Source organism: Saimiri boliviensis, chromosome 3, assembly GCF_048565385.1.
Source record: "Saimiri boliviensis isolate mSaiBol1 chromosome 3, mSaiBol1.pri, whole genome shotgun sequence".
NCBI classification, from domain to species: Eukaryota; Metazoa; Chordata; class Mammalia; order Primates; family Cebidae; genus Saimiri; species Saimiri boliviensis.
In genome coordinates, this window is record NC_133451.1 from 52,071,233 (window position 1) to 52,098,844 (window position 27,612).

Consider the following 27,612-nt stretch of genomic DNA (forward strand, 5'->3'; position numbering starts at 1 on the left):
TAAAATTCCCTGCTCAAAATTCATGCTCCCAGCCGGGCTTGGTGGCTTACGCCTGTAATCCCAGCACTTTGGGTGGATGAGGCAAATGGATCATTTGAGGTCAGGACTTCAAGACCATCCTGGGCAACATGGTGAAACCCGGTCTTTACTAAAAATTCAAAAATTAGCCGGGTGGTAGTCCTGTGCACCTGTAATCCCAGCTACTCAGGAGGAAGTATGCTCCCAGAGACAATTAACTTGTGTGTGTGTGTGTTTGTATATATAGAATCAAATATATAATTATATCATTAGGTACTCAGAGTTTTTGTAAAATTGTTACAAATATAATTTGCTTGAATCTTCTATTTTAGACTGGATTGTGAAGAACAATCCAGTTGTTCCAAATTATTATAGAGGCACTTCACTTTTTAACCCAATTGTATAGCTTGCTATATATAGTGTGGCCATATTATAATGTAATAGACATTTAAGTTATTTTGCTATCTTAAAGAATATTAGCCCACCCGTTACTTGCCCTATCCAACTTTATTTTTTTTCTTTTTCTTGTTTTTTTTTTTTTCCCCTATCCAACTTTAAACAAAAAAAAAGAAAAGAAAAAGAATATCAGAGAATATTCTGTAACTTTGTATACTTTGGGTTTCTGCAGGATGAATTTCTAGAAGTCTATAAATTTTGAATGATACTGCTAGATTAAATTACTCTCCACAAAGTCTATATATCAGCATACACTTCCCCTAATGTAGTGTTGGTGAGTGCTTCTCACCATTTCACCAACACTTGGTATTACTGCTTTTAATATTTATAAGTCTGATGGGGTTTTTTACCCTTCTCATTTTTAGTTAATGAGGGTGAACATCTATTCAGAAAATGAACGACTTTCGTTTCTCCTGACATTTCTTAATTATAACTGAGTCTATTTTTCTTTGAGTGATTTACATATTGAGCAGCAAGAATTCTATCTTAAAGATTTTTATCCACTCCTCTATTATATAGTTTGTCTTTTAAATTTTTCTTAAAAATATATTTTTTACTAATTGAAAATTTTAAAATTTTTGTATGTATCTGTGAAGTCTTTCTTTATGGCCTCTGAATTTTTTTTTTTTATGCTTAGAAATAAGGCCTTTTCCCCGTCCAGTAAAATTCAACACTCCTTCATGCTAAAAACTCTCAATAAGCTAGGTATTGATGGAACCTGTTTGAAAATAATAGGAGCTATTTAAGACAAACCACAGCCAATATTATACTGAATGGGTAAAAGCTGGAAGCATTCTCTTTGAAAATCGGCACAAGACAAGGATGCCCTCTCTCACCACTCCTATTCAACGTAGTATTGGAAGTTCTGGCCAGTGCAGTCAGGCAAGAGAATAAAATAAAGGGTATTTGAATAGGATGAGAGGAAGTCAAATTGTCTCTCTTTGCAGATGACATAATTGTATATTTAGAAAACCCCATCATCTCAGCTCAAAATCTCCTTAAGCTGATAAGCAGCTTCAGCAAAGTCTCAGGATACAAAAATCAACGTTCAAAAATCATAGGCATTCCTATACACCAATAACAGACAAGCCACCAAATCATGAGTGAACTCCCATTCACAATTGCTACAAAGAGAATAAAATACCTAGGAATACAACTAACAAGGGATGCGAAGGACCTCTTCAAGGAGAACTACAAACCACTGCTCAAGGAAATAAAAGAACACAAACAAATGGAAAAACGTTGCATGCTCATGGATAGATAGAATCAGTATTGTGAAAATGGCCATACTGCCCAAAGTAATTTATAGATCCAGTGTTGTCCCCGTCAAGACTTTCTTCACAGAATTAGAAAAAATGACTTTAAATTTCATATGAAACCAAAAAGGAGCCACTGTCACCAAGACAATCCTAAACCAAAAGAACAAAGCTGGAGGCATCATGCTACCTGTCTTCAAACTATACTACACGGCTACAGTAACCAAAACAGATACATAGACGAATGAGGCAGAAGAGAGGCCTCAGAAATAACGCCACACATCTACAACCATCTAATCTTTGACAAACCTGACAAAAACAAGCAATGGGGAAAGGATTTCCTATTTAATAAATGGTGTTGAAAAAACTCACTAGCCATATGCAGAAAAATAAAACTGGACTCCTTCCTTACTATACAAAAATTAACTGAAGATGGATTAAAGACTTAAATGTAAGACCTAAAGTCACAAAAACCCTAGAATAAAACCTAGGCAGTACCATTCAGGACATAGGCATGGGCAATGACTTCAAGACTAGCACACCAAAAGCAATGGCAACAAAAGCCAAAATTGACAAATGGAATCTAATTAAACTAAAGAGCTTCTGCACAGCGAAAGAAATTATTATCAGAGTGAACAGGCAAGCTACAGAATGGGAGAAAATTTTTGCAATCTACCCATCTGACAAAGGGCTAATACCTAGAGTCTACAGGGAACTTCAATTTACAAGAAAAAAACAACCCCATCAAAAAGTGGTTGAAGGATATGAATAGACACTTCTCAAAAGAAGACATTTATGTGGCCAAGAAACATGAAAAAAAGATCATCATCACTGGTCATTAGAGAAATGCAAATCAAAACCACGAGATATCATCTCCCGCCAATTAGAATGGCCATCATTAAAAAGTCAGGAAACAACAGATGCTGGAGAGGCTGTGGAGAAATACAAACACTTTTACACTGTTGGTGGGAGTATAAATTAGTTCAGCCATTTTGTAAGACAGTGTTGTGATTCCTCAAGGATCTAGAACTAGAAATACTGTTTGACCCAGCAATCCCATTATTGGGTATATATCCAAAGGATTATAAATCATTCTACTGTAAAGACACATGCACTTATTTGTTTATTGCAGCACTGTTCACAATAGCAAAGACTTGAAACCAACCCAAGTGCCCATCAATGATAGACTGGATAAAGAAAATGTGGCACATGTACCCCATGGAATATAGTATGCAGCCATAAAAAAGGATGAGTTCAGGTCCTTTGCAGGGACATGGATGAAGCTGAAAACCATCATTCTCAGCAAACTAACACAGGAACAGAAAACCAAACACCACATGTCCTCACTCATAAGTGGATGTTGAACAATGAGAACACATGGTCACAAGAACGGGAACATCACACACTGGCGCCTGTCATGGGGTGGAGGTGTAGGGGAGTGATAACATTAGGAGAAATAACTAACAGAGATGATGGATTGATGGGTGCAGCAGACCATCATGGCATGTGTATACCTATATAACAAACCATGTTCTGCACATGTATCCTACAACTTAAAGTATAGAAAAAAAAGAAATAAGGCCTTTTCCTCTGCTAGATTGTACAAACTAAACTATCTCAAGTTCATTTCAGTTTTAAAGTTATTTATTCCCAGGCTTAGACACATTGTTTAAGTTATCTTGAAAATATTATGGACACATCTCTCATTTCTTTAAAATTGTTATACAGGAAAATTGCCTAAGAATTACGACCCAAAAGTTACCCCAGATCCAGAAAGATGGCTGCCAATGCGAGAACGTTCTTACTACCGGGGAAGAAAGAAGGGTAAAAAGAAGGATCAGATTGGAAAAGGGACCCAGGGAGCAACTGCAGGAGCTTCATCTGAACTGTAAGTTAGTGCTCCACAATTGAGGGCACTTAGAACATCCATTGTTTCTGAGATTGACTCAAGACCATTAGTGAGAATTTGTTAATATATATTAAGTATGTATGAGAAGTGTAGTGATATATCTTTGATAAATGTACTACACTTACATAAATGAAAGAAAATACATTGCCTTTTCAGACTAGTTTTTCCTTTAGTTTTTACAATACAGAAAATAGTTTTAAGTATTTACAATATAATCAAATATATGTTGTGAAATATATATAGTAAAAATTTAAAACTAGCCGGGCGCGGTGGCTCAAGCCTGTAATCTGAGCACTTTGGGAGGCCGAGGCGGGTGGATCATGAGGTCAAGAGATCGAGACCATCCTGGTCAACATGGTGAAACCCCATCTCTACTAAAAATACAAAAATTAGCTGGGCATGGTGGCACGTGCCTGTGATCCCAGCTACTCAGGAGGCTGAGGCAGGAGAATTGCCTGAACCCAGGAGGCGGAGGTTGCGGTGAGCCGAGATCGCACCATTGCCCTCCATCCTGGGTAACAAGAGAGAAACTCCGTCTCAAAAAAGAAAAAATTTAAAACTAGTTGTAAAAACTAAAGAAAAAGTCTCAAAATACACTGAGTCATTCAACTAAATATCTAATAAGTAGATGTAAATAAATAGTATGACTAGAAAGAAGTATTAGAAATGTTAATACGTTCTGCATGGTGGATGATAGGTTATTTTAAAGTTTTATTTTCTGAGACCAGGTGTGGTGGCTCATGCCTGTAATCCCAGCTCTTGGGAGGCCGAGGCAGGTGGATCACAAGTTCAGGAGATCAAGACCGTCCTGGCAAATATGATGAAACCCTGTCTCTACTAAAAATACAAAAATTAGCTGGGCTTGGTGAACCGTGTCTGTAATCCCAGCCGCTTGGGAGGCTGAGGCAGGAGAACAGCTTGAACCAGGGATTCGGAGGTTGCAATGAGCCAAGATTGTACCACTGCACTCCAGCCTGGCAACAAAGTGAGACCGTCTCAAAAAAAAAATTGTTTTCTGGCAAAGCACAGTGGCTCACACCTGTAATCCCAGCACTTTGGGAGGTCAAGGCAGGTGGATCATCTGAGGTTGCGAGTTCGAGACCAGCCTGGCCAACGTGGTAAAACCCTGTCTCTACTAAAAATACAAAAATTAGCCAGGTGTGGTGGTGTGCACCTGTAATCCCTGCCACTCAGGAGGGTGAGGCAGGAGAATTGCGTGAACCCAGGAGGTGGAGGCTGCAGTGAGCCAAGATGGTGCCAGGCTGACAAACAGAGCAAGACTCTGTCTAAAAAAAATAAAATAAAATTTTTTTCTTTTCTTTTTTTTTTTTTTTTTTTTTTGAGATGGAGTTTCGCTCTTGTTACCCAGGCTGGAGTGCAATGGCGCGATCTCGGCTCACCGCAACCTCTGCCTCCTGGGTTCAGGCAATTCTCCTGCTTCAGCCTCCCGAGTAGCTGGGATTACAGGCACGCGCCACCAGGCCCAGCTAGTTTTTTGTATTTTTAGTAGAGACGGGGTTTCACCGTGTTGACCAGGACGGTCTCGATCTCTCGACCTCGTGATCCACCCACCTCGGCCTCCCAAAGTGCTGGTATTACAGGCTTGAGCCACCACGCCCGGCAAAATTTTTTTATTTTCTAAGCTTTCTAAAAATTGGCATGTGTACAATGTTTTGCTTTTCTTCAATAAAAACAGTAACAATTTTATTCAAAAGAAAAGTTGATGAGTTGGGGAACTTAAGTAGAAAATGTGTGGGAGATTGTTAAGTGTGATAAAACCCATGTATGTACATTTTTATATTCTTCCTTTATTGAATATATGAGTGACCAAAAAGTAATCTGATCTGATGGTTTCAGGGATGCCAGTAAAACTGTGAGCAGCCCACCCACCTCCCCAAGACCCGGCAGTGCAGCAACAGTATCTGCCTCTACAAGTAACATCATACCCCCAAGACACCAGAAACCTGCAGGGGCTCCAGCAACAAAAAAGAAACAGCAACAGAAAAAGAAGAAAGGTGGAAAAGGTGGCTGGTGATGAGAATATTCTTGTTGCAGGCTGTTATTAAACTAGTCTCAGCGACACTAGGAATATAATAAAGGTAACACAGCAAGAAGCACAGAACTGCTCCCTCTTCATCTCCATATTTTCATAAGTAATTTCTTGTGTTTCAGATAGGGAAACATCTTCCTCAGAGTCTGCCTATTGGTTGCCTCATAGCTTTGTACAGGTTATGAAGACTGAAAATAACTGGGCATTTACCCATCCTGGTATCTGTTGTATCCTTTATCTGTGTGTGCTGATTTGATATTTTTTCAGTTTCACAAACCTTATCTAAGGTTTCCCAGGATTTAAACAGAAACTACTTCTATTTCAGCTAGAGTCTGAAGATACTTGCTTCTGTTCAAGTCCCACTTTAAATTATGTCTTAGGAGGCCTTAGGAGACTGAAAGTGGAATCTTCTGAGCATTCCAGAATATCTGCTTAGAAATATCATGTTTGATAGAGGGACCTTCTTAATACACTGATGTTCTTCGATTAATTAAATGAATGGCCACAAGAAAAATAAATGTCTTAAATAATTTTAACCATAAATTTGAAATTTTCTGTCATGTGATACTGGAATATGGGATACTTTTCTATTTATATATGGCTCCTTTGTGCCCTGTGTCATTTTCAGATTATGGTAACATGCTGATTTAGCACCACAAACGAACTCAAGGAAAATACATCACTGTAAGAAGTTGACTCTTAGACCTAGTGTTCTGAGGTCAGATGGGTTTGGACTGTCTCAATCAGAAAGATTAATGACTATTATCAAGAACATGAACATTGGCTTCCTACATAAAGAGGAAATCAGTACCTGAGTTGCATACCAGGCAGTATTAAAATCTAACAGATCTGTTTGGCTCATTGATAGATACTCCAGTGGTGTCTCTTTCTAGTTATGGAATTTGACCATTCATTACCTTTCTCAATGTAATGAAGTATTTTACAGTCAATTTGTGTAAATGTTGTTCTTGTCTTTCCTTGCTTACAAGCTACTTTCACATTGAACAGCTGTGAGACAGATACATTGGGATGCCTGCCCTTGTTAGTATTCATTTTATGCTGCCCAAGATATCATTTAATTTAGACTTACAAGTATTTCCTTGTGATTATATTACTCTGTCCTTGTTAATAAAGTGCTGCTGTGTTTGACTCAGAACATATCTACCAAAACTTATTCAAAGAGTTTTTTATAAAAGGCTTTCCTCCTTTACAAGAAAGAGATGGGGTGCTGCCTTTCTGTTTATTATAAGCAGAATCTGCAGTGGCATCTAAACAAGAGATCCTTTTTAAATACAAATGATGTATTGTAGCATAATACTTTTTTGTGCTCTACAGAGAACAATTGAATATATACCCCATTATAGGAATAACTGTAACTTATTTAGGATTTCATCATTGAAAATTTTGACCCAAGGCACAGCAGTGAAATTTACAGTTATCAATTTAATCGTCATTATTGGCAGGCATTGGTATTATTAGTCATTGCTGAGCAACTGAAACTTCAGTTCAAATAAGTTTTAATTGTCAAATGAAGTATAAACACATGAACCTTCTACTAATATTTCCTTTTGGATAGGTCTTTAACCAGTGCATATATATACTTTGTCATATATATGGATGTGTATGTGTACATTTATAAAAACCAGTATGGATACATCCATTCACTGTGGTACATTTTAAAATAAAATATTTTAGCAGTGAATATGGATTAAGGTGTTTTGGGTGTTGGCATTTTATGGAGGACTTACTGGTTAGTATAACTAACAATTTTATTTTAAGCTGAGTATCAAAATTGTGTGTACTGTCCCTCTAATGGGATTGAGAGAACCGCATTAGATTACTTTTGTACTTGACTGAAAATTCATCTTGGTGTGTGTATAAGCAGAAGTAAACCTTTGAAAAGTGATTAAGCACTGCATTTCCAGTGCCATTGGGAACAGCCAACCTTAAAAATCATTGCATCACTCAAGGCTTCTGGAACCAGCCATTCATTATTCCTTAAAAGTTTCTTTGAAACAACAACAAAAAGAGTTTATTTGAAACAGATATAATGAAGGAAGATGTTTTATTACATTAAAAAATAATTGTGCTAAACTGTGAAATATACGAAAGAGTTCAGTTTAGCCAGATAAAAGGAACCCTCCCGATATTTCTTAGCCAGTTTGAGAAACAATACCACCTTTGGAAAGCCCCTTGCTTGCCCAGTTTACCATTTATTAGATAATTAGGAGTGACTACACTATTTGGTTTTGGTTTTAATACTGGGCATTACTAGCGGCTGTGATCCTGGTGGGTTATGTCTGAATAATTTTTTTGAAAGAGAAATACAGACCGGGCACAGTGGCTCATGCCTGTAAGCCCAGCACTCTGGGAGGCCTAGGCGGGTGGATCACTTGAGGTCAGGAGTTCGAGACCAGTCTGGCCAACATGGTGACACCCCGTCTGTACTAAAAATACAAAAATTAGCCAGGTGTGGTGGCTCGCGTATGTAATCCCAGCTACTCAGGAGGCTGAGGCAGGAAAATCGCTTGAATCCAGGAGGGGGAGGTTGCAGTGAGCTGAGATCTCACTACTGCACTCCAGCCTGGCTGATGGAGACTCCGTCTCAAAAGAAAAAAAAAAAAAAAAGAAACACAACGGGAACTTAATGGAACCCATTCACGTTCTTCTATTTGTCCCTGACTAATAATCCTGGGTAGTAGTCTGAAGATAACTCCTAGAGGAGTTTACTCTGGAGAGGGCGGAGAAATACACGACTTCGCAGTGCAGACTCTTGGTTGCGAGCTGGGGGAGGGCTGGGAATCCTCCCGGGAAGCTCTGGACTCTGGCTCTCCAGGGCTTCTCCATGTGGGCTGGCGGGGCTCGGGATTGAAGCCGGAGACGTCAGGCGCTAAGGTCGCTTGGGATGCGGCCCGTGTGAAAGGCGCTTCTCAGCCACCCTGCCTGGCCGGAAGGAATCGCGCTAGGGACGCTTTTCCTGCAGCAGTGATGCGCCCCGCCGAGCTGTCCCGTGTGCTGACTGTGACTTCTTGGTTTCGCTTGGCTGGGCTCACCCCAGCCCCTGCACCTCCACCCTTTCCTCTGCGTACCCCTGAGTGGGCTGCAAGAAGCCCTCCACCTGCGAGGTGGGCGGCGGTGTCGGGTTGGCGGCGCCAGCGGGTTGTCTACGCCGCCGGGCCTACGTCTCCACCGGGCGTGCACCGCGGGATCCACACCTGGGGCCCAGGGCCGCGCGGCGGGAGGGAAGGAAGCCGCGGCGCTGGCGATGGAGAGAGGGAAAGTGAAGAAGAAAGAGAAAGGAAAGGAGACCGAGAAGGAGAAAATTAGGGAAAAGGGAAAGGAAGACAAAAGAAAGGAGTTGGAGCAGAAAATTAAGGAAAAAGAAAAGGAGAAGCAAGAGAAGCAGGAGAGGAGTAAGAGAAAAGAGGATAAAGAAAAGAGGACAGAGCTAGGGAAGGAGACAAAGAAACAGAAGGAACAATTTAAGGGACAAGAAGAGGAAGAGGAGAACAAGGACAGCATCGTAACAGTGACAAACACCCCGCTCGAGCCGCTGGTAAGTGACCCAGTGCCCAGGACCCCAGCCCCAAGGCCATTGTCAGCATTCAGACTCCGGCGCAGGCTCTGTTACGTCGGAGGCCCCGACCCGCGGGAGGGAATGGATCTCATCTGAGGGCCATTTACTTACGGGTGGAAGGGATGTGCCAAATTCGGAATGACCCATCGCCAGCCCTTTTTCCCGGGCCCCCTGCCCACCCTCGCCCTAACCGCTGCCTCTGTGTCTTAACCTTGGTCGGGTCTAGTTGAGGGACAAGACATCTCTGTCTTCATGGGGACATGGGGAACGGCCCCTCTACTGCCCTTGAATCTGGCCAGCGCGCAACACTAGCGCACAGACCTCCTGACCGCACTTCGAAACCAGCCCCGAACCCTCCCCGTACGCAGGCTTTCTATGCGTTGAATGCGTTCTTTGTCAAAAGCGGCAGCGTTCCCGAATGTATGCAGGAGGTGTTTGGGGACGCTGCCGTTGATGATTCCATTGTTTCAGACCACCAGTACCCTGAATGGATGATGGAAAAGTTTTAACTGACAGATCTTAAAAACCTGGCATTGTTTAGTTCAGCTGGATGGTCTCTGTGCTCCTGGAGTTCCCGAGCTGGCTCCTTGGCTTAGAGCTGCATTCTGATTCTAAACAATTTGAATAACAATTTTTTTTTTCTTTTTTCTTTTTTGAGATACAGTCTCACTCTGATGCTCAGGCTGGAGTGCAGTGGCCTGAACTGCACTTTGACCTCCCAGGCTGGAGGGATCCTCCTAGCTCAGCCTGTTGCCACTCCCACCTCCTAACCCCAGTGGCTGGCACTACAGGCACACGCCACCATGCCCTGCTAATTTTTGTATTTTTTCTAGAGACAGAGTTTTGCCATGTAGCCCAGGATGGTCTCAAACTCCTGGACTCCAGCAGTGCAACTGCCTCGGCCTCCCAAACTGCTGGGATAACAGGCGTGAACCCCCACAGATTAACAGAGATTTGATCTCTGGCAAAACACAGACTACATAGACCTATATATGGCTAAAGGAGTAACTTTTGACAAAGAACAATGGTGTTCAGAATCACATTTTGTGTCTGAACTCTTGGTTTAGAAATTAACTTTTCCTTAGGAGCAGATAAATATGAGGAAGCCTGAATGCAGAATTTCTAGGTAGGATGAGCATAGGGTCAGCAATGTGGTTGGAAAGGGAGTAGGGAACTGGTGTTTTTGTTTTGCTTTTTTTGGGACAGAGTCTGGCTCTGTCGCCCAGGCCAGAGTGCAGTGGCACAATCTTGGCTGACTGCAATCAACACCTCCTGGGCTCAAGCCATCCTCCCACTTCAGCCTCCCAAGTAGCTGAGATTACAGGTGCGCACACCATACCTGGCTAATTTTTGTATTTTTGGTAGAGATGGGGTTTCACCATGTTGCCAAGGCTGGCCTTGAACTCCTGAGCTCAAGCGATCCGCCCACCTTGGCCTCCCAAAGTACTGGGATTACAGGCATGAGACACCACCAAGCCTGGGAACTGTTTTTAATTCACAATATTTTATAGGGCCTAAGATGTCATTAGTCTAGGTACCACTAAGAAAAAAAGCTGGCACGATGGCTCACACCTGTAATCTGGTACCTTGGGAGGCCCAGACAGGCAGATCACCTGAGGTCAGGAGTTCCAGAATAGCCAGGCCAACATGGCAAAACCCCATCTCTACTAAAAATACAAAAAAAAAATTAGCTAGGCATGGTGGTATGTGCCTGTAATCCCAGCTACTCTGGAGGCAGAGGCAGGAAAATCGCTTGAACCCGATAGGCAGAGGTTGCAGTGAGCCAAGATCGTGCCACTGTAATCCAGCCTGGGCAACAGAGTGAGACTGTCTCAAAAAGAAAGAAAAAAATTTCTGCCAATCAAAATGCACTCTTAATTGTCAAAAAACATCCTAATTTCAGAGACGTTTAAAATGTGGAATGTGGGGGTGGGGACTGTGCATCTTTGAATGAACTATGTTGGGGTAGGCTGAATGGGGCCTCTAGTGAAGGCTGAGAGAACACAATCCACTCTTGGCTGACATTTCTTGGTGCTGATATTGCTTTAAAGCATGCAACTGTAAGCCATCCAATGAAGACTCCCTTCCCCCTCTTCCTTACCATGACACACTCTCAGAATGACATCATAACATTTAGATGCAGATGAAGGGAATGGGGAAGAGGCCGGGATGGAAGACACCTATGAAAATACAATTTACTTTAACAGCCATCAAAGATTTGCTCCAAAAACAAATATGTAGTTTTTTTTTCTTTTTTGAGACAGTGTTTCACTCATGTTGCCCAGACAGGAGTGCAGTGGCATGATCTACAACCTAAGTTGTAGCAATTCTCCTGCCTCAGCCTCTCCAGCAGCTGGGATTACAGGCATGTGCCACCACCCCTGGCTAATTTTGTATTTTTGTTAGAGATGGGATTTCACCATGTTGGTTAGGCTGATCTCAAACTCCTGACCTCAGGTGATCCGCCTGCCTCAGCCTCCCAAAGTGCTGGGATTACAACCATGAGCCATCACGCCTGGTCTATTTTTCTATTATTCACCATATAGGCTTCATAAATCATGCTCTCTCTACAAAAAAAAAATCTTTTTGACATAGATGTTTCTAAAGAGAAAGTGGGATAGATGTTTTAATGCTATGTACAGTCACTTTTTTCTAGAAATCTAGTTTAAGTCTAATGTCAACATTTAGAGTTCAAGCAGAACAAACAAATGTGTAAGATTATTATTTCTAAACCAGTGCCATTAAAGACAATTATTAGTTTTTTGTGCATAAGAAACTTCTTTAGTAGGATGTTTGTTTGAGAAGTAGAATGGAATTGCTGTGAGCAGTCTGACTACATTGTTACTTATTTTATTACTGCTTCTGTTAAAGTTTACACCCTGGAAACCACATTTTGGAGCACTCTGAAAGATCTTTACGCCAGCCTGCCCTTCTGTCCCTCAGTCATTTGCCATAAAAATTCTAAGGCTAGCCAGGTGCAGTGGCTCAAGCCTGTAATTCCAGCACTTTGGGAGGCTGAGGCGGGTGGATCACGAGGTCAAGAAATCGAGACCATCCTGGTCAACATGGTGAAACTCTTGTCTCTACTAAAAATACAAAAAATTAGCTGGGCATGGTGGCGCGTGCCTGTAATCCCAGCTACTCAGGAGGCTGAGGCAGGAGAATTGCCTGAACCCAGGAGGCGGAGGTTGCGGTGAGCCGAGATCGCGCCATTGCACTCCAGCCTGGGTAACAAGAGCGAAACTCCATCTCAAAAAAAAAAAAAAAAAAAAAAAAAAAAAAAATTATAAGGCTGATACTTTGATAGAATGCCCCTCCCTCCCTCACTTCTTTCCTTCCTTCCTTCCTTCTTCTTTCTTTCCTTTCTTCCTTCCTTCCATCCTTCCTTCCTTTTTTGAGATAAAGTCTCTCTCTGTCACCCAGGCTGGAGTGCAGTGGTGCAATCTCAGTTCCTGCAACCTCCACTTCTTGGTTTCAAGCAATTCTCATGCCTCAGCCTCCTGAGAAGCTGAGATTACAGGCGTGTGCCACCACACCTGGCTGATTTTTGTATTTTTAGTAGAGACAGGGTTATGCCATGATGGCAAGGCTGGTTTCAAACTCCCGGTCTCAAGTGATCCACCCACCTCGGCCTTCCAAAGTGCTGGGATTACAGATGTGAGCCACAGCGCCCGGCCTAGAATGCTTCTTTCTAAGTTTACTTCAAGTTCATCAGTTTTTAAAATAAATACTCATTTGTGATTGAAACTGGTTTAATAATTTCTATAATCTTTTCATTTAATTGTGATACTTACATTAAAAAGTATAAGAGAGAAATCTTGTCCTAAGATCTTACAATCCAGTTATTCAATTGTGAAGACAAGAGAAATTAAAAATTGAGACCTTAGATGCTTATGCACCGAATGGCACAGTCGATACATGCACCACAGAGGTCCCAAGACCCCAGACAACAAAATGAATTCAAATGCAGTCTCCAATTCATGGACATGAATTCAAGAAGCAAAATGAATTCTGAGAATTGGCCCTGCAGTCTATAGCACTGCTCAGAAATGCTGATAGCCGGGCGTGGTGGCTCAAGCCTGTAATCCCAGCACTTTGGGAGGCCGAGGCGGGTGGATCACGAGGTCTAGAGATCAAGACCATCCTGGTCAACATGGTGAAACCCCGTCTCTACTAAAAACACACAAAAAATAGCTGGGCATGGTGGCACGTGCCTGTAATCCCAGCTTCTCAGGAGGCTGAGGCAGGAGAATTGCTTGAACCCAGGAGGCGGAGGTTGCGGTGAGCCGAGATCGCGCCATTGCACTTCAGCCTGGGTAACAAGAGCGAAACTCCGTCTCAAAAAAAAAGAAATGCTGATAGTATTTATTTGACAGACTGATCAGGAGTTGTGGGATGGAGGAGGGATGTGAAATTAATATCACATAATGAACAGCTAATTTAAAAATGTTAGCTGGTTGGTACAGTTTGTTCTAGACCTATAATATTCATCAAGTTTTATCCTTTTTTTTTTTCCTTTGGAGACAGAGTCTCACTCTATCGCCAGCTGGAGTGCAGTGGTACAACCTCAGCTCACTGCAACCTCTACCTCCTGGATTCCAGTGATTCTTGTGCCTCAGTCTCCCCAGTAGTGGACTTATAGGAGCACACACCACACCCAGCTAATTTTTTGTATTTTCAGTAGAGATGAGGTTTCATCATGTTGGCCAGGCTGGTCTGGAACTTCTGACCTCAAGAGATCCACCCACCTTGACCTCCAAAAGTGGTGGGATTATAGCCATGAGCCACCACACCCAGCCCATGACGTTTTATTCTGGTTACAATATCAAGAATATTATTGGAACCTACCACAGGCAGGACAACTGCCAAGAACCAGAAAAATAAGCCCCAGATAGCATGGATTTATTGATCTATCTTTTGTTTCACAGGAGAAAAACAAGCAAATCTTAGTGCTGGGCCTGGATGGAGCAGGAAAAACCAGTGTCCTCCACTCTCTAGCTTCAAACAGAGTCCAGCACAGTGTGGCACCCACCCAAGGTTTCAATGCAGTTTGCATCAACACTGAAGATGGCCAAATGGAGTTCCTGGAGAGTAAGCTCTCTGTTTCTTAGTTACAAGATAGCCACATTGTATTGTCTCTTAAGCCAGACATGATGTTATCGACATTGGGTCCTTGTGAAAACTAACACTGAATTAAATTTTCCTAGACTTTTAGAATGCATGTGTAGTTTAATACCCAGGTACACTGCGGAGGGGAATCACTTTTTGCTTTTTTGATGTCCTCCTTCTTGCAATAGTGGTGGTAAAGAGGAGTTTAGAGGAAGGCTTTAGCCCTCCCTCCTGTAATCGCCTATAATCAGCCTTCTTCCCACACTACTGCAAATGAGCCTGCAATCTAAGTATAAGTACAGTGTGCTTGCTTCTCTGCAAATGAAATTATAGACAAGCTCCAAACCTCTTCTAAATAGGTAGCAGTCCACAGACCCCTACTGGATAATAATTCTGGAGTCGCCACCTCTCTAAGTATTACTGTCTCCTGAAGTTGGGTCACGTCCTCTTGTCTTCTCTTTACACATTCATCCATCCTCATGGCATTAAATGTCATGCATATGCTGATGACTCCCAAATGTATCTATCCAGCCCAAACATATCCAAGTCCTCTAAAACCTAACATGGGAAAAACAAAATGCTTGACTTTTCCTGTATTTGTTCCTTCTTTCCCTATAATCCTTTGGTGAGTAAATGACTCCATACCCATCAAGCTGCTGTAGCCAGAAACCTGGGAGTCACCCTTGATTCCTCCTTCTGCATCCCCACCTCCAGTCCACAAGTAAAACATTGAGTTTTATTGTCTCCTATGCATCTCAAATTTGTTGATTACACCCTTTCTACTGCCCCCATACAAGTCGGAATCTCTGTTATCTATTACTTAGATTATTATAGTCACCTTTTTACTTTGGCTTTCATCTGTTTATGAAGAGTGACATTTTAACACATACTTTTAAGTATGTCGTTTGCTAATTTAAAACTCTTCAGTGGAGATCTCATCCTTGTAATAAAATCCAAAGTCTTTGTTATGGCCCGTGAGGGTCTTCATAAACTGCCTCCTCCTCAACCTTACTTCACTCCAGGCTTATTGCACACCTTTCTCTTTTTTTAAAAGAGCCTTCTTAGGTATACCTTCCATCAGAAATGCTATTACCCCCTCCCCTGCTCCTCACATGATGGCTTGCTCCTCAGCCTTCAGGTATTAGATTACATGGCCCCATGAAATCATTATTATTATTACTATTACTTTTTTTTGAGACAGAGTCCTGCTCTGTCACCCAGGCTGGAGTACAGTAGCGTGATCTCGGCTCACTACAACCTCTGCCTCCAGGATTCAAGCGATTCTCTTGCCTCAGTCTCCTGAGTAGCCAGAATTACAGGCATAGACCACCATGCCTAGCTAATTTTTCTGTATTTTTGCTAGAAACAGGTTTCCACCATGTTGGCCAGGCTGGTCTCAAACTCCTGACGTCAGGTGATCCTTCCACCTTGGCCTCTCAAAGTGCTTGGATTACAGGCCTGAGCCATCACACCCAACTCACAAAATCATTCTTTCTAAGTATGTTCCCCAATGCTGTTTGCTTCCTCCATAAGGTTTTTAATAACAGTCACTATTTATTTTTATTAGTTTTTGATCTGTCTATCCAACTAGGTGGTAAATTTTGCTATGCTTGTTTTGTTCAACAATGCATACCCAATGTCTGGCGAATGCTACATATTCAACAAAAATGTATTAAGTGCCAACTGTGTTCCTGATTTTGATCATAATCATCAATATCCTGAAGAAGAAGAGTTTATATTTGCAACCTTTGAGTTTTAAAATGTGTATCTGCACAGTGGCTATATTAAACCATCAATTTAGGTAAATTTGCATAATGCCACAGGGCAGAGCTTCTAAGGAGGCGTTTTTTAGGATGTAGCATCCAGTGATACTCAGTGATATATATCTGTATGAGCTCTTACAGATATGCTGTTGTATATCACTTGGAATATGTTGGTGATTGGTGGGAGATGAAGTTTTATTGTATAAGCCTATTTGTAGAAATGTTATATTCACATACAACTTTGACTATATCTTTTCATCAACATTCTACAGAATGTCTTAATCTTATAAAAAAATTCTTGCGGTTTATGCACTAAAAAATAGTGGCAAAAATAAATGGAGAGATTGTAGTTTGTACCATAGTTTTTGAAGGGCCTTCCTGTGACAAAACCACAAATCCTGGTTAAAATTTATTTTTTAAAGCTTTGATGAACTTGGAACAAGTAAGACAGATTTTCAAAGCTACCTGCTTTGCTTTTCCTGCCCTTTCCCTCCTCCCAAAGAAAGAAAACACAACTCATGAGTTGAAACTGGAGTGGCAGCCCCAGTAGAGATGAGCAAAGAGAACAGTGGTGTTCTCCAGAGACACATAGCAGTATTTAATCTGCAGTGTGCCTGAGAAATAGGAAAGCACTAGCTGAGACTCCTGCATGACACGAGGGCCCCTGGAAGGGTGTTAACATGCTCCGGGTCAGTAGCTCCCTCAGTTTCTAATTCTGGAGCAAAGGCCCCCAGTATTTTCATAAACCGAGATGAATCAAATATGAGTTCAGGCCAGGTACAGTGGCTCACACCTGTAATCCCAGCACTTTGGGAGGCCAGGGCAGGTGGATGGCTTGAATCCAGGAGTTTGAGAACAACCTGGGCAACATGGCAAAACCCTGTCTCTACAAAAAATACAAAAAAGGAGCTGAGGATGGTGGTGCATGCCGGTAGTCCCAGCTACTCTGGAGGCGGAGGCAGAAGGATCGCTTGAGCCCAGAAGGCAGAAGTTGCAGTGAGCCACGATCACACCACTGTACTCCAGCCTGGGCAACAGAGTAAGACTGTGTCTCAAAAAAATAAAAAATAAAAAAAAAAAAAGACAAACTCTACTGATCAAAACTGGCATTTAAAGCATTTATAATCTTAAATGCTTATAGTTGAAAGGAAAATAGCTGAAAACTTACAGGTTAAATATGCAATGTAAATTAGGTAAAAGAACAGCAGAATTAAACCAAAGAGGTAGAAGGAGAGATAATAAAGACATGAAGCCAACGAAATGTATAAAGGTACAGTAGCAAAGATCAGCAAAGTCAAAAGTTAGTTCCTTGAATAGATAAACAAAACAGACAAATTTCTGGTGAAATTTATTAAGGAAAATCTGGAAACCACAAATAATGTCATGAAGGGAAAAGAGCGTATCATTGATTAGGATGACAAAAGTATAATACATGTATTAACAAATTTGTACCAATAGATAGAAAGTCCTGGATAAGTGGCAAAAATCCTCCAAACATGTGTCTTAGGAAAATGGACTCAAGAAGAAATAGGAATACTGATAATTTAAAACTTTTAAAGATATCAATAGCGAAAAATCATCCAGTAATGAAAACACCAGATCAGTTGGTTTATAGGTAAGCTCATCAATTTTAATCTTACATAAATTCTTTCAGAGAATAGAAGAAAAAAAGAAATGCTCTCCAACTCAAGGTATGAGGTCACGGTGTATCCAAACCAGATAGTATAAGAAATGGAAATGCAGAAATCTGAGCAAAATTGTAGTAAATTAAATTCAGTTAATATATTAAAGAGATATCACCAGATGAGTTCCTCCAAGAATGAAAGGTTGGCTTCACATTTGAAAAATAGCCAGGCATGGTAGCTCATGCCTTTAATCCCAGCACTTTGGGAGGCCAAGGTGGGCGGATCACTCACCTAAGATCGGAAGTTCAAGACCAGCCTGGCCCAACATGGTGAAACCCCATCTCTACTAAAAATACAAAAATTAGCCAGGCATGTGGTGGGTACCTGTAGTCCCAGCTACTCCGGAGGCTGAAGTAGGAAAATTGATTCAACCTAGGAGGTGGAGGTACAGTGAGCCTAGATCGTGCCAGTGCACTCCAGCCTGAGTGACAGAGTGAGACACCGTTTCAAAAAAAAAAAAAAAAAAAAAAATTAAAATACATGTTGTTGGCACAAAAATAAACAAAATGACCAAAAGGAACAGACTAGAGAGTCCACTGGGGAAACAATTCAATGAATGGTGCAGGGACAACATGGAATAAAAATGAAATTAGTTTTCTGCCTCCTATGCATACAATTGTATACATCAATTTCTGATTGATAAAAGCCAAATGTAAAAAGCTTTGAGAAGAAAATATAGACTATCCTTATGACTTCAGGATAGAGAAAGATTTTTTAAACAGGATACAAAAAATAATAACCATAAACAAGATGGATAAATTTAACTACTTTAAAATTGAAACCGCCTGTTCATTAAAAAGATGCCACAAAATAGAAGATACACGCAACACGTCCAAGCAATAAAGGCCTCATATCCAGAATAGATAAAGAACTCCTACAAATAAAGACAACATAAAAAAAATGGCAAAAGTTAGAAGTGAACTTGATCAAATGCTCAACTTGATCAGTAAGCAGATTCAAATTAGGCAAAAAAAAAAAAAAAAAAAAAATCTGATAATAAGTTTTGAAGAGGATGTGGCTGGACGCGGTGGCTCATGCCTGTTAATCCCAGCACTTTGGGAAGCCAAGGCATGTGGATCACTGGAGTCCAGGGGTTCAAGACCAGCCTGGGTAACATGGAGAAACCCCAGCCCTACAGAAAATACAAAATTAGCCAGGCATGGTGGCTCTTGCTTGTAGTCCCAGCTACTGGTGAAGCTGAGGAAGGAGAATGGCTTGAGCCCAGAAACAGGAGGTTGCAGTGGGCAGAGATTACACCACTACCCTCCAGCCTGGATGACAGAGCACAACCTTATCTCAGGTGGGGGGCGGAAAGAGGATGTGGATGTAAAGGAAACTTAGTGGCTATTGGCTGCTGGTGGAGTATGTATTGGTACCAACTTCTCTGGAAAACAATTTGGCCTATTGGGCATTAGTTCACTATAGGTAACTGGAGAAAAAAATGGTAGTGTAGCAAAAAATGGGGAACAACCCGCATGTCCACCGATGTTTAAACTAAGTGTGTTAAAACCATGTGAGTTACTTAGAAGGTCACAACCCACTATTTTAACAAATTAAAAACAAAATACTTCAAAGAATGGCTAGCCTACCTCTATACGAAGGAAGCCAAAGGAAAGGCAAAGATCCTTTCTTGTTAGCATTTAAAATGCTTTTGTTAAGTTATTGAAACAGAGGTCTAAAAACTTTTTCTGTCAAGGACTACATAGTAACTCATTTATGCTTTGCAGGCCACATGCTGTCTGTTGCAAACGCTCAACTCTGTTGTGAGAAAGCAGTCATAGATGATCAGTAAAAACATATCCATATATTTGTCAGTGTTACCATAAAACTTTATTTCTGGGCACCAAAATCTAAACTTGATATAATAGTCCTGTGTCAGAAAATATCATCCTTCCTTTTTTCCCTCCTAATATTTAGATATGTAAAAGCCATTTTCACCCAGTGAGCTGTACAAAAATAGGCAGCTAGTCAAATTTAAACTGTGGGCCGTGGTTTGCCAATACTTCTAGGACGAAAATAAAAACAAAATCTACTGTATATATGTTATTATCATTAACCAACAAGTGAAGTAATCAAAAGGCATTTTTTTTTTTCCTGAAGCAAATATTCCTGAATACCCACAGGATCATATTAACTCTCAGTGCAATATTAAGAGGAGAAGTTAGTTCTGGGATTTTGACAAAGTGAGACTAGCCAATAAATTCAGTTCATTTAAAAATTATTTTATTGTGGGTTTTAGCCTACCATCCTTTCCATTCTTAATTATTTTCGTAGCATACTCCCATTTTCTTTTTCTTTCTTTTCTTTCTTTCTTTTTTTTTTTTTTGAGATAATGGGGTCTCACTCTGGAGTATAGTGGCACAAACACAGCTCACTGTGGCCGTGTTCACGCCACTGCACTTCCTGTACTCAGGAGATCCTCCCACTACTACCTCCCTAGTTGCTAGCACCTCAGGTATGCACCACCACACCAGCTCATTTTTTAGTTTTTATTTTTGTAGAGACAGGGCCTCACCCTGTTGCCCAGGCTGTTCTTGAACTACTGGGCTCAAGCAGTCCTCCTGCCTCAGCCTCCCAAAATGTTGGGATTATAGGTGTGAGCCACTGCACCTGGCTTTACTCCCATTTTCTGAGCTATAGCTGATAAACATGCAGTGGCTGACATGGCTGCTGTATACAATGGGATCAGGAGACATCCACTGCAGTATTTAGCATCTCTCTTCGGATCCTTTGTGATACAGTAATGAATGAACCACTTGTAGATGTTCTTTTCACCAACCAGTTTCCCACTAACATACCTCTGGTCACTCAGGACTGTGTACACTCTAACACAGTGATATTTTATCGAAATATCTTGTCTTGTGTTCAGAAATCTAGATGTGTCCTGCCTGCTCCCTGGGTGCGTGCTTCTGTGATTTGTGTGTGTGTGTGTGTCTTCTTCTTCCTCTCCTATTCTCTGCAGTTGGTGGCAGTGAACCTTTTCGTTCCTACTCGGAGACGTACCTATCCAATGGATTGCTGCTGATCTTTGTGGTGGATTCAGCAGATCACAGACGATTACCTGAAGCCAAGAAATACCTTCATCAGTTAATCTCAGCAAACCCAGTACTTCCTCTGGTTGTATTTGCAAACAAACAGGTAAAAATCTATGCAAATATAAATTGTACTCAATAGTTTTGTTATTAATGCAAGAAATGCATACTTTTAGTAGCTAGTCAACAGCATGCTATATATTTAATTCAATTTATATTTATTAGAGGGCTTGGATTATAAACACCTTGAGGGTAGAGACTATTATTCATCTTTGTGTCACTTGTAACACCTAACATACTGTCTTGTGCATGCTAGGAATTCAACAGGTGTGTGTTGAACTTACTTCAATAAATATATATTAATCGTTAAATTGGATTCAACAAAATATTTGAGTGGCTGCCATGTATAAAGAAATTGTTTTGCTTTAGATCAGACTGATCTGAACTTATTTTACACATGCATTAAAAATATTAAACATACCTGGATAATTTGGAACCCTTGTGAACTGTTGGTGAGAACATAAAATGGCAGAGCTGCTATGGAAAATAGTAACATAGTTCCTCAAAAAAATCAAAAATAGAATTCCCAGGCTGGGCATCATGGTGGCTTACACCTGTAATCCCAGCACTCTGGGAGGCTGAGGCGGGTGGATCAAAAGGTCAGGAGTTCAACATCAGCCTGGCCAACATGGTGAAACCCCGTCTGTACTAAAAACACAAAAATTAGCCAGGTATGGTGGCAGGCACCTGTAATCCCAGCTACTTGGGAGGCTAAGGCAGAAGAATTGCTTGAACCCAGGAGGCAGAGGTTGCAATGAGCCAAGATTGCACCACTGCATGCCAGCCTGGGCGACAGAGCAAAACTCCATCTCAATTAAAAAAAAATGGACTTCCCATATGATGCAGCAATTCCACTTCTAGGTATGTAGTGTAAAGAATTAAAAGCAGGGACTCAAATTGATATTTGTATGTTTGGCTGTTTTATGTTTCTTTATGATTTGTATTGTTTTGTTTTGTATGTTTTATGTTTTTTATGATATGTTCATAGCAGCATTACTCATAATAGCTAGAAATGGAAGCTACCCAAGTCTCTATCCACAGATAAATGGATGTATAAAATATGGTATATATCTGCAATGGGATTCTTCTTCTTCTTCTTCTTTTTTTTTTTTTTTTTTTTTTTTTTTAACAGAGTCCTGCTCTATCACCCAGGCTGGAGTGCAGTGATGTGATCTCAGCTCATTACCTCCTTGGTTCAAGTGAGTCCCATGCCTCAGCCTCTGGAGTGGCATTCGCCACCACTCCCGACATTTTTTTTTTTTTTTTTTTTTTTTTTTATGTGGCAGAGGCTTGCTCTGTCATCCTGGCTGGAGTGCAATGGCGCAATTTTGGCTCACCCCAACCTCTGCCTCCAGGGTTGAAGCAATTCTCATGCCACAGCCTCACGAGTAGCTGGGACTACAGGCACACACATCAGCCTCTTGAGTAGCTGGGATTACCACCACACTTGGCTAATTTTTGTATTTTTAGGAGAGACGGAGTTTTGCCATGTTGACCACACTGATCTCAAACTCCTGGCCTCAAGTGATCCACCCGCCTCAGCCTACCAAAGTGCTGTGATTACAGGCATGAGCCACCACGCCCAGCCAACTTTCTTTTTTTTTTTTAAAGATGGAGTTTCTTCTCACAGGCGTGAGCCACCATGCCCGGCCTGCCAACTTTCATTTTAATAGTCAAATTTATCAATACTGTGCCTTATGGTTTTTTTCTGTTATCTCCATCAAATTGAATAAACAGAGCCATTTGTTATCACATTTATAACTTTTATTGGGCCTTAATGATGAAAGATTTGAATATTCTAGTTTAAGATTAATGCATCTTTTTTTATATTCCTTGGCCAAAATATTTGGTCCAAGCTTTTAGGTGACTTAAGTATTATATAAGGGTTTTCAAAAAGTCCTCTTATTATCTTTATTCTTTTGGTATGACCTCTATTAAGGCACATACAGAAAAGTATGGAGTAAAGCAGGTACTCTTGCCTGATGTGACTTACTACAGAGAGCCCCTTCTCCCATCCATCACCCTCCCTCTCTCTCCTATTTCTTCCTCTCCAATCACACCAATACATTTATTACCCTGAGACATCATTCGCATGTTATTGGATCCATTTACACTGTTCAAAAAGCTAGCATAGGCTCTAAACAAATTGAGGTTTCAAACAGGCAACTACCAATATCCAGAGAAGTACTCAATTCCAGCCAGGTACCATGGACAGCACATCAGGAAAAGCCCCACAGGCTCAAAGTGATAGAATTTGATAGATTCAGCCACGCACAATGGCTCACGTCTGTAATCCTAGCACTTTGGAAGGCCGAGGCAGGAGGATCACCTGAGAGCAGGAGTTTGAGACCAGCATGACCAACATGGTGAAAACCCGTCTCTGATAAAAATACAAAAATTAGCCAGGTGTGACGGCGTGTACCTGTAATCCCTACTTGGGAGGCTGAGGCAGGAGAATTGCTTGAATCCGGGAGGCAGAGGTTGCAGTGAGTCGAGATTGTGCCACTGCACTCCAGCCTGGGTGACAGAGCAAGACTCCATCTCAAAAAAAAAAAAAAAAAAAAAAAAAAAAAAAAAAAAACTGATAGGTTTATATTGATACAGGGAAAAAGAAAAAAAAAGACAAAACATTAGGTTATTTCCAGAAATTTAAAAAAGATCTCCTAAAACTTAGGGAGAATACTGTGAAAAAGCAGAAAGCCAATTACAAATGCAGTTTTAGAAGTGAAAAAACTTTTACAAAGGGCTGGAAAACTATAGCTGAATCTGTGTATTTATGAAAGGGAATGTCACAGGTCATTTGCTTAAATAATTCTTGGTGTATGAGAGGCAAAGATGTATGCTTTGACCTTGCCATTTCCATCTTAAAAAGGTTTTGGCCCTGGCATGCAGCCTAAGCCCAGGCTTCCTATTGTTCCCTCTGCCTCTTTCTGTGGGTTTCCCTCTTCCAAGCCTTCCCCATCCCTTTCCCTGTCTCTCCTCTGAGCCTCCCTTCCCCACTGCACCTTGTCTGAATCTATTCCCTCTCCATTCCCTTCTCGGTCTTCTTCTACTCCCTAAAATTGGTCAAGGTTTTTTTTTTTTTTTTTTTTTTTTTTTTTTTGTCAGTAGAAATAATAAGCACAAAAGAAAACTCACAGTGGCAAGTACTGTATCTGGTAAAATATGATACAGACAAAAAACAATGGATGAATCAAATTTCTGTTATTAAACAAATAAAAAACAATTGCTCCTGTTGAAATAATCTTAGAAGATTACAAGGAAAATGGAAAAACAAAATGAGGCTGGGCACAGTGGCTCATGCCTGTAATCTCAGCAGTTAGGGAGGCCTAGGTGGAAGGACTGCTTGAGGCCAGGAGTTCGACACCAGCCTGGGCAACATAGCAAGATGCCCCTCTTTACAAAAGATTTTTTTAAATGAATGGGGTGTGGTGATGCACACCTATAGTCCCAGCTACTCAGGAGGCTGAGGCAGGAGAATTGCTTGAACGTGGGAGGCAGAGGTTGCAGTGAGCCAAGATTGCTCAACTGCACTCCAGCCTGGGCAACAAGGCAAGACCATCTTTAAACAAACAACAAACAAAATTAGAAACAAGTTGACTGCACTGTTTAGAAAATTAAGGTATTATATTGGCTTAGCTTCATTCTAGAATATACTTTTTTAAGAAACTCATAAATGCTGGTATAATTCAGATAAAAACATTTTTATTCAAGCAACCTCTGGGCTCATAACAATGAGTCACAGTATCCTCTGTATGAAAATGGTGTAGTCACTGAGAGCAATAGATAAGATGTGTTTATCTGAAAGGATTGCAAAATAACTAACTTTGTCCTTTTCTTATACCACTCTGGATGAAGGATCTTGAAACAGCCTATCACATTACAGATATCCATGAAGCGCTGGCGTTATCTGAGGTGGGAAATGACAGGAAGATGTTCTTGTTTGGAACCCACGTGACTAAGAACGGCTCAGAGATACCCTCCACCATGCAAGATGCCAAAGACTTGATTGCACAGCTGGCTGCAGATGTGCAGTGACCAGGACTCAGCCCACTGAGAGGCTCACGACTGAAATGTTATCAGTGTTGAATTGCAGGCTTGAAGCCAGAGGTTTCCACCTTCAAATAAAAATTAAGCCGTTTCCTATTTTCTCAATGCAGGAATGTATATAGTATACCCTCCATATCCATGGGTTCCATATCTGTGGATTCAAGAACTGTGGATCAAAAACATTCAAAAAGTAAACACACTAAAGAATAACAACACAACAATAAAAATAAAACAAATTTTAAGATACAATGTAACAACTGTTTACATAGTATTTACATTGTATTAGCTATTATAAGTAATCTAAAGATGATTTTAAATACACTGGTAGAGGCAGGGTGCAGTGGCTCATACCTGTAATCCCAGCACTTTGGGAGGATGAGGTGGGCAGATCACAAGGTCAGGAGTTTGAGACCAGCTTGATCAACATTGTGAAAAACTGTCTCTAATAAAAATACAAAACTTAGCCTGGTATGGTAGTGCACGCCTGTAAACCCAGCTACTCAGGAGGCTGAGGCAGGAGAATTGCTTGAACCCGGGAGGTGGAGGTTGTGGTGAGCTGAGATCACACTACTGCAATCCAGCCTGGGCAACAGAGTGAGAATCGGTTTCAAAAAAAAAAAAAAAAAAATTACACGGGTAGATGTGTGTAGGTTACATGTAAATACTATGCCATTTTCTATCAGGACAAATCTCCCTGAGAATCCCAAAGGACAGCTATATAAAGATAATGCTAGTATTTTAACAGCTTCTGTATTTGGATTTTGAACATTAAAGATATTTGTAAAACAGTGTATTGGGGGGATTGAGATTTTAAATCAACAAAAGTAAAATGAACATTAGCAAGCATTTGTTCTATTTATTGTTTTTCAATGGTGTAAAATTTATATGACTTTTTTTTTTTTTTTGAGATAGGTTCTCACTCTGCTGCCTAGGCTGGAGTGCAGTTGTGTAATCTCAGCTCACTGAAACTTTGAATTTTCAGGCTCAGGTGATCCTCCCACCTCAGCCTCACAAGTAGCTGGGACTAGAGGTGTGCGCCACCATGCCTAGCTAATTTTTCTATTTTTAGTAGAGACAGAGTTTTGCCATGTGGCCTGGGCTTGTCTCGAATTCCCGAGCTCAGGCGATCTGCCCACCTCTGTCTCCTAAAGTGCTGGGATTACAGGAATGAGCCACTGCACCTGGCCTTGAATATATTTTAGTATGTTTTCTCTTTCCAAGTAAAACACCAGGTGCCTTTCCTTTAAGGGGATCTGTTTAACACTATAGGAAAGAAATATCAGGGTAGGACAATGAGAAAGTGAACTCTGTCAAACCCACAGAGAAATAAACATTAACAGCATTCAGAAAGAGTTAGGAAGGGCTTCTTTTCCAGGAGCCTGTTAGACTGAATGAGGAACATTGTGGGGATCTATTTTTTAAATTCGTAACATTTTGCTTTTATATAGACAAACTTTCTTCACTAGAAAGAGTGGATAACTATATTTCTTTGCAGACACTCTGTAAATCCAACGTGTAACTATAGTGCCTTGCTTTGGTTTAAAAAAAAAGTTGGAAAGAGAGTTTGCTCTATAAATCCTTCCTTTTAAGATTTGGAATCTGTGGTGAAATAATACAAATGTGGGGTCAGGCGTGGTGGCTCACACCTGTAATCCCAGTACTTTGGGAGGCCAAGGCAGGTGGATCATGAGGTCAGGAGTTCGATACCAGCCTGGCCAACATGGTGAAACCCGGCTCCTCTAAAAATACAAAAAATGAGCCAGGTTTGGTGATAGGTACTTGCAATCCTAGCTACTCGGGAGGCTGAGGCAGGGGAATTGCTTGAAACAGGGAGGTGGAGGTTGCAGTGAGCTGAGATCACACCACTGCACTCCAGCCTGGGTGACAGAGCAAGACTCTGTCTCAAGAAAACAAAAACAAACCCAAAAACTTTCTTCTTGTCTGGCCTATGGAGGGTGGATCACATAATGACTAGGAATTGTCAAAAATGTTGGATTTGAGCTTCTGCCCCAATGATTACTGCAAATGGACCCCTGGATAAATTCCTTGACTGTCGTGGTCTTGTCCTTGTAAAAAGATCAAGTGAGATTCCAGCCCTAAGCTCTGATTCGATGTGCTTGTGTCTTCTCTAGGTTTTCTAGGGTTATCAGAGACACAGACAAGTTTCTGGATGCTTATTTCAAAGATAATACCAAAAGCTTTCAGGATGGGGAACAATATCTCTGTTCTTCCCTGTTTGGTCTTTTTATTCTCAGGTTCTGACTTTAGATTCTGCATTTTGGTAACAAGTGTTGTGGCTGGAGTTTTTCCTTCAGTGGACAGCTGTGAAGTGCCAACGTGGCAGTCATTGCTTTACACCAGGATGAACAAAGCAGGGCTTCCGTACTTGAGAGGCTCTCAGGCTAATGACGAGGGTTTGTGTCATGGGGGTTTCTAACAGAAATAGTGCTTAGAAATGGCACTAGGCAACCAAGACAGGTTGGTGTATTGTCAGAGAGGCTGCCTGGCTGGTATTCTGCCCAATGGACCTATTGGGGTGGCATACTTACTTGGAGAATTTACTACAACCTGGTGTCTGTTGCCAGCCTTCCAGGCTTACAAGCCTTCTGTGCTTGAGAAGTTGAGTCATGTCAGAAAGTAGGTTTAG

At 41.1% G+C, this 27,612-nt stretch overlaps 2 protein-coding genes across 2 annotated transcripts in view; both read left to right on the forward strand.

Moving 5' to 3' along the window:
- The window catches only part of SRP72 (signal recognition particle 72), a 34,733-nt gene extending 28,240 nt beyond the window's left edge, over positions 1–6,493 (forward strand). Inside the window, exons 18-19 of the mRNA XM_039468579.2 lie at positions 3,459–3,618; positions 5,497–6,493. Of these exons, the coding sequence (XP_039324513.1) occupies positions 3,459–3,618; positions 5,497–5,674 (338 nt within the window). The 3' untranslated portion in view covers positions 5,675–6,493. The remainder of the gene's footprint in view (positions 1–3,458; positions 3,619–5,496) is intronic.
- A 340-nt stretch (positions 6,494–6,833) lies between these two features.
- ARL9 (ARF like GTPase 9) lies at positions 6,834–25,804 on the forward strand. The gene is made up of 4 exons (XM_003933599.4): positions 6,834–9,245; positions 14,195–14,357; positions 20,786–20,961; positions 24,774–25,804. Exons 1-4 carry the CDS (start codon positions 8,955–8,957, stop codon positions 24,951–24,953), a joined length of 810 nt encoding a protein of 269 aa, XP_003933648.4. The 5' UTR covers positions 6,834–8,954; the 3' UTR covers positions 24,954–25,804.
- Positions 25,805–27,612: the final 1,808 nt, after the last annotated feature.

Coding starts and splice junctions, on each gene's coding strand:
- ARL9 (XM_003933599.4), top strand. CDS start 8,955: ATGGAGAGAGGGAAAGTGAAGAAGAAAGAGAAAGGAAAGGAGACCGAG. Junction 14,358..20,785: donor CCAAATGGAGTTCCTGGAGA/GTAAGCTCTCTG, acceptor TATTCTCTGCAG/TTGGTGGCAGTGAACCTTTT. Junction 20,962..24,773: donor TTGTATTTGCAAACAAACAG/GTAAAAATCTAT, acceptor CTCTGGATGAAG/GATCTTGAAACAGCCTATCA.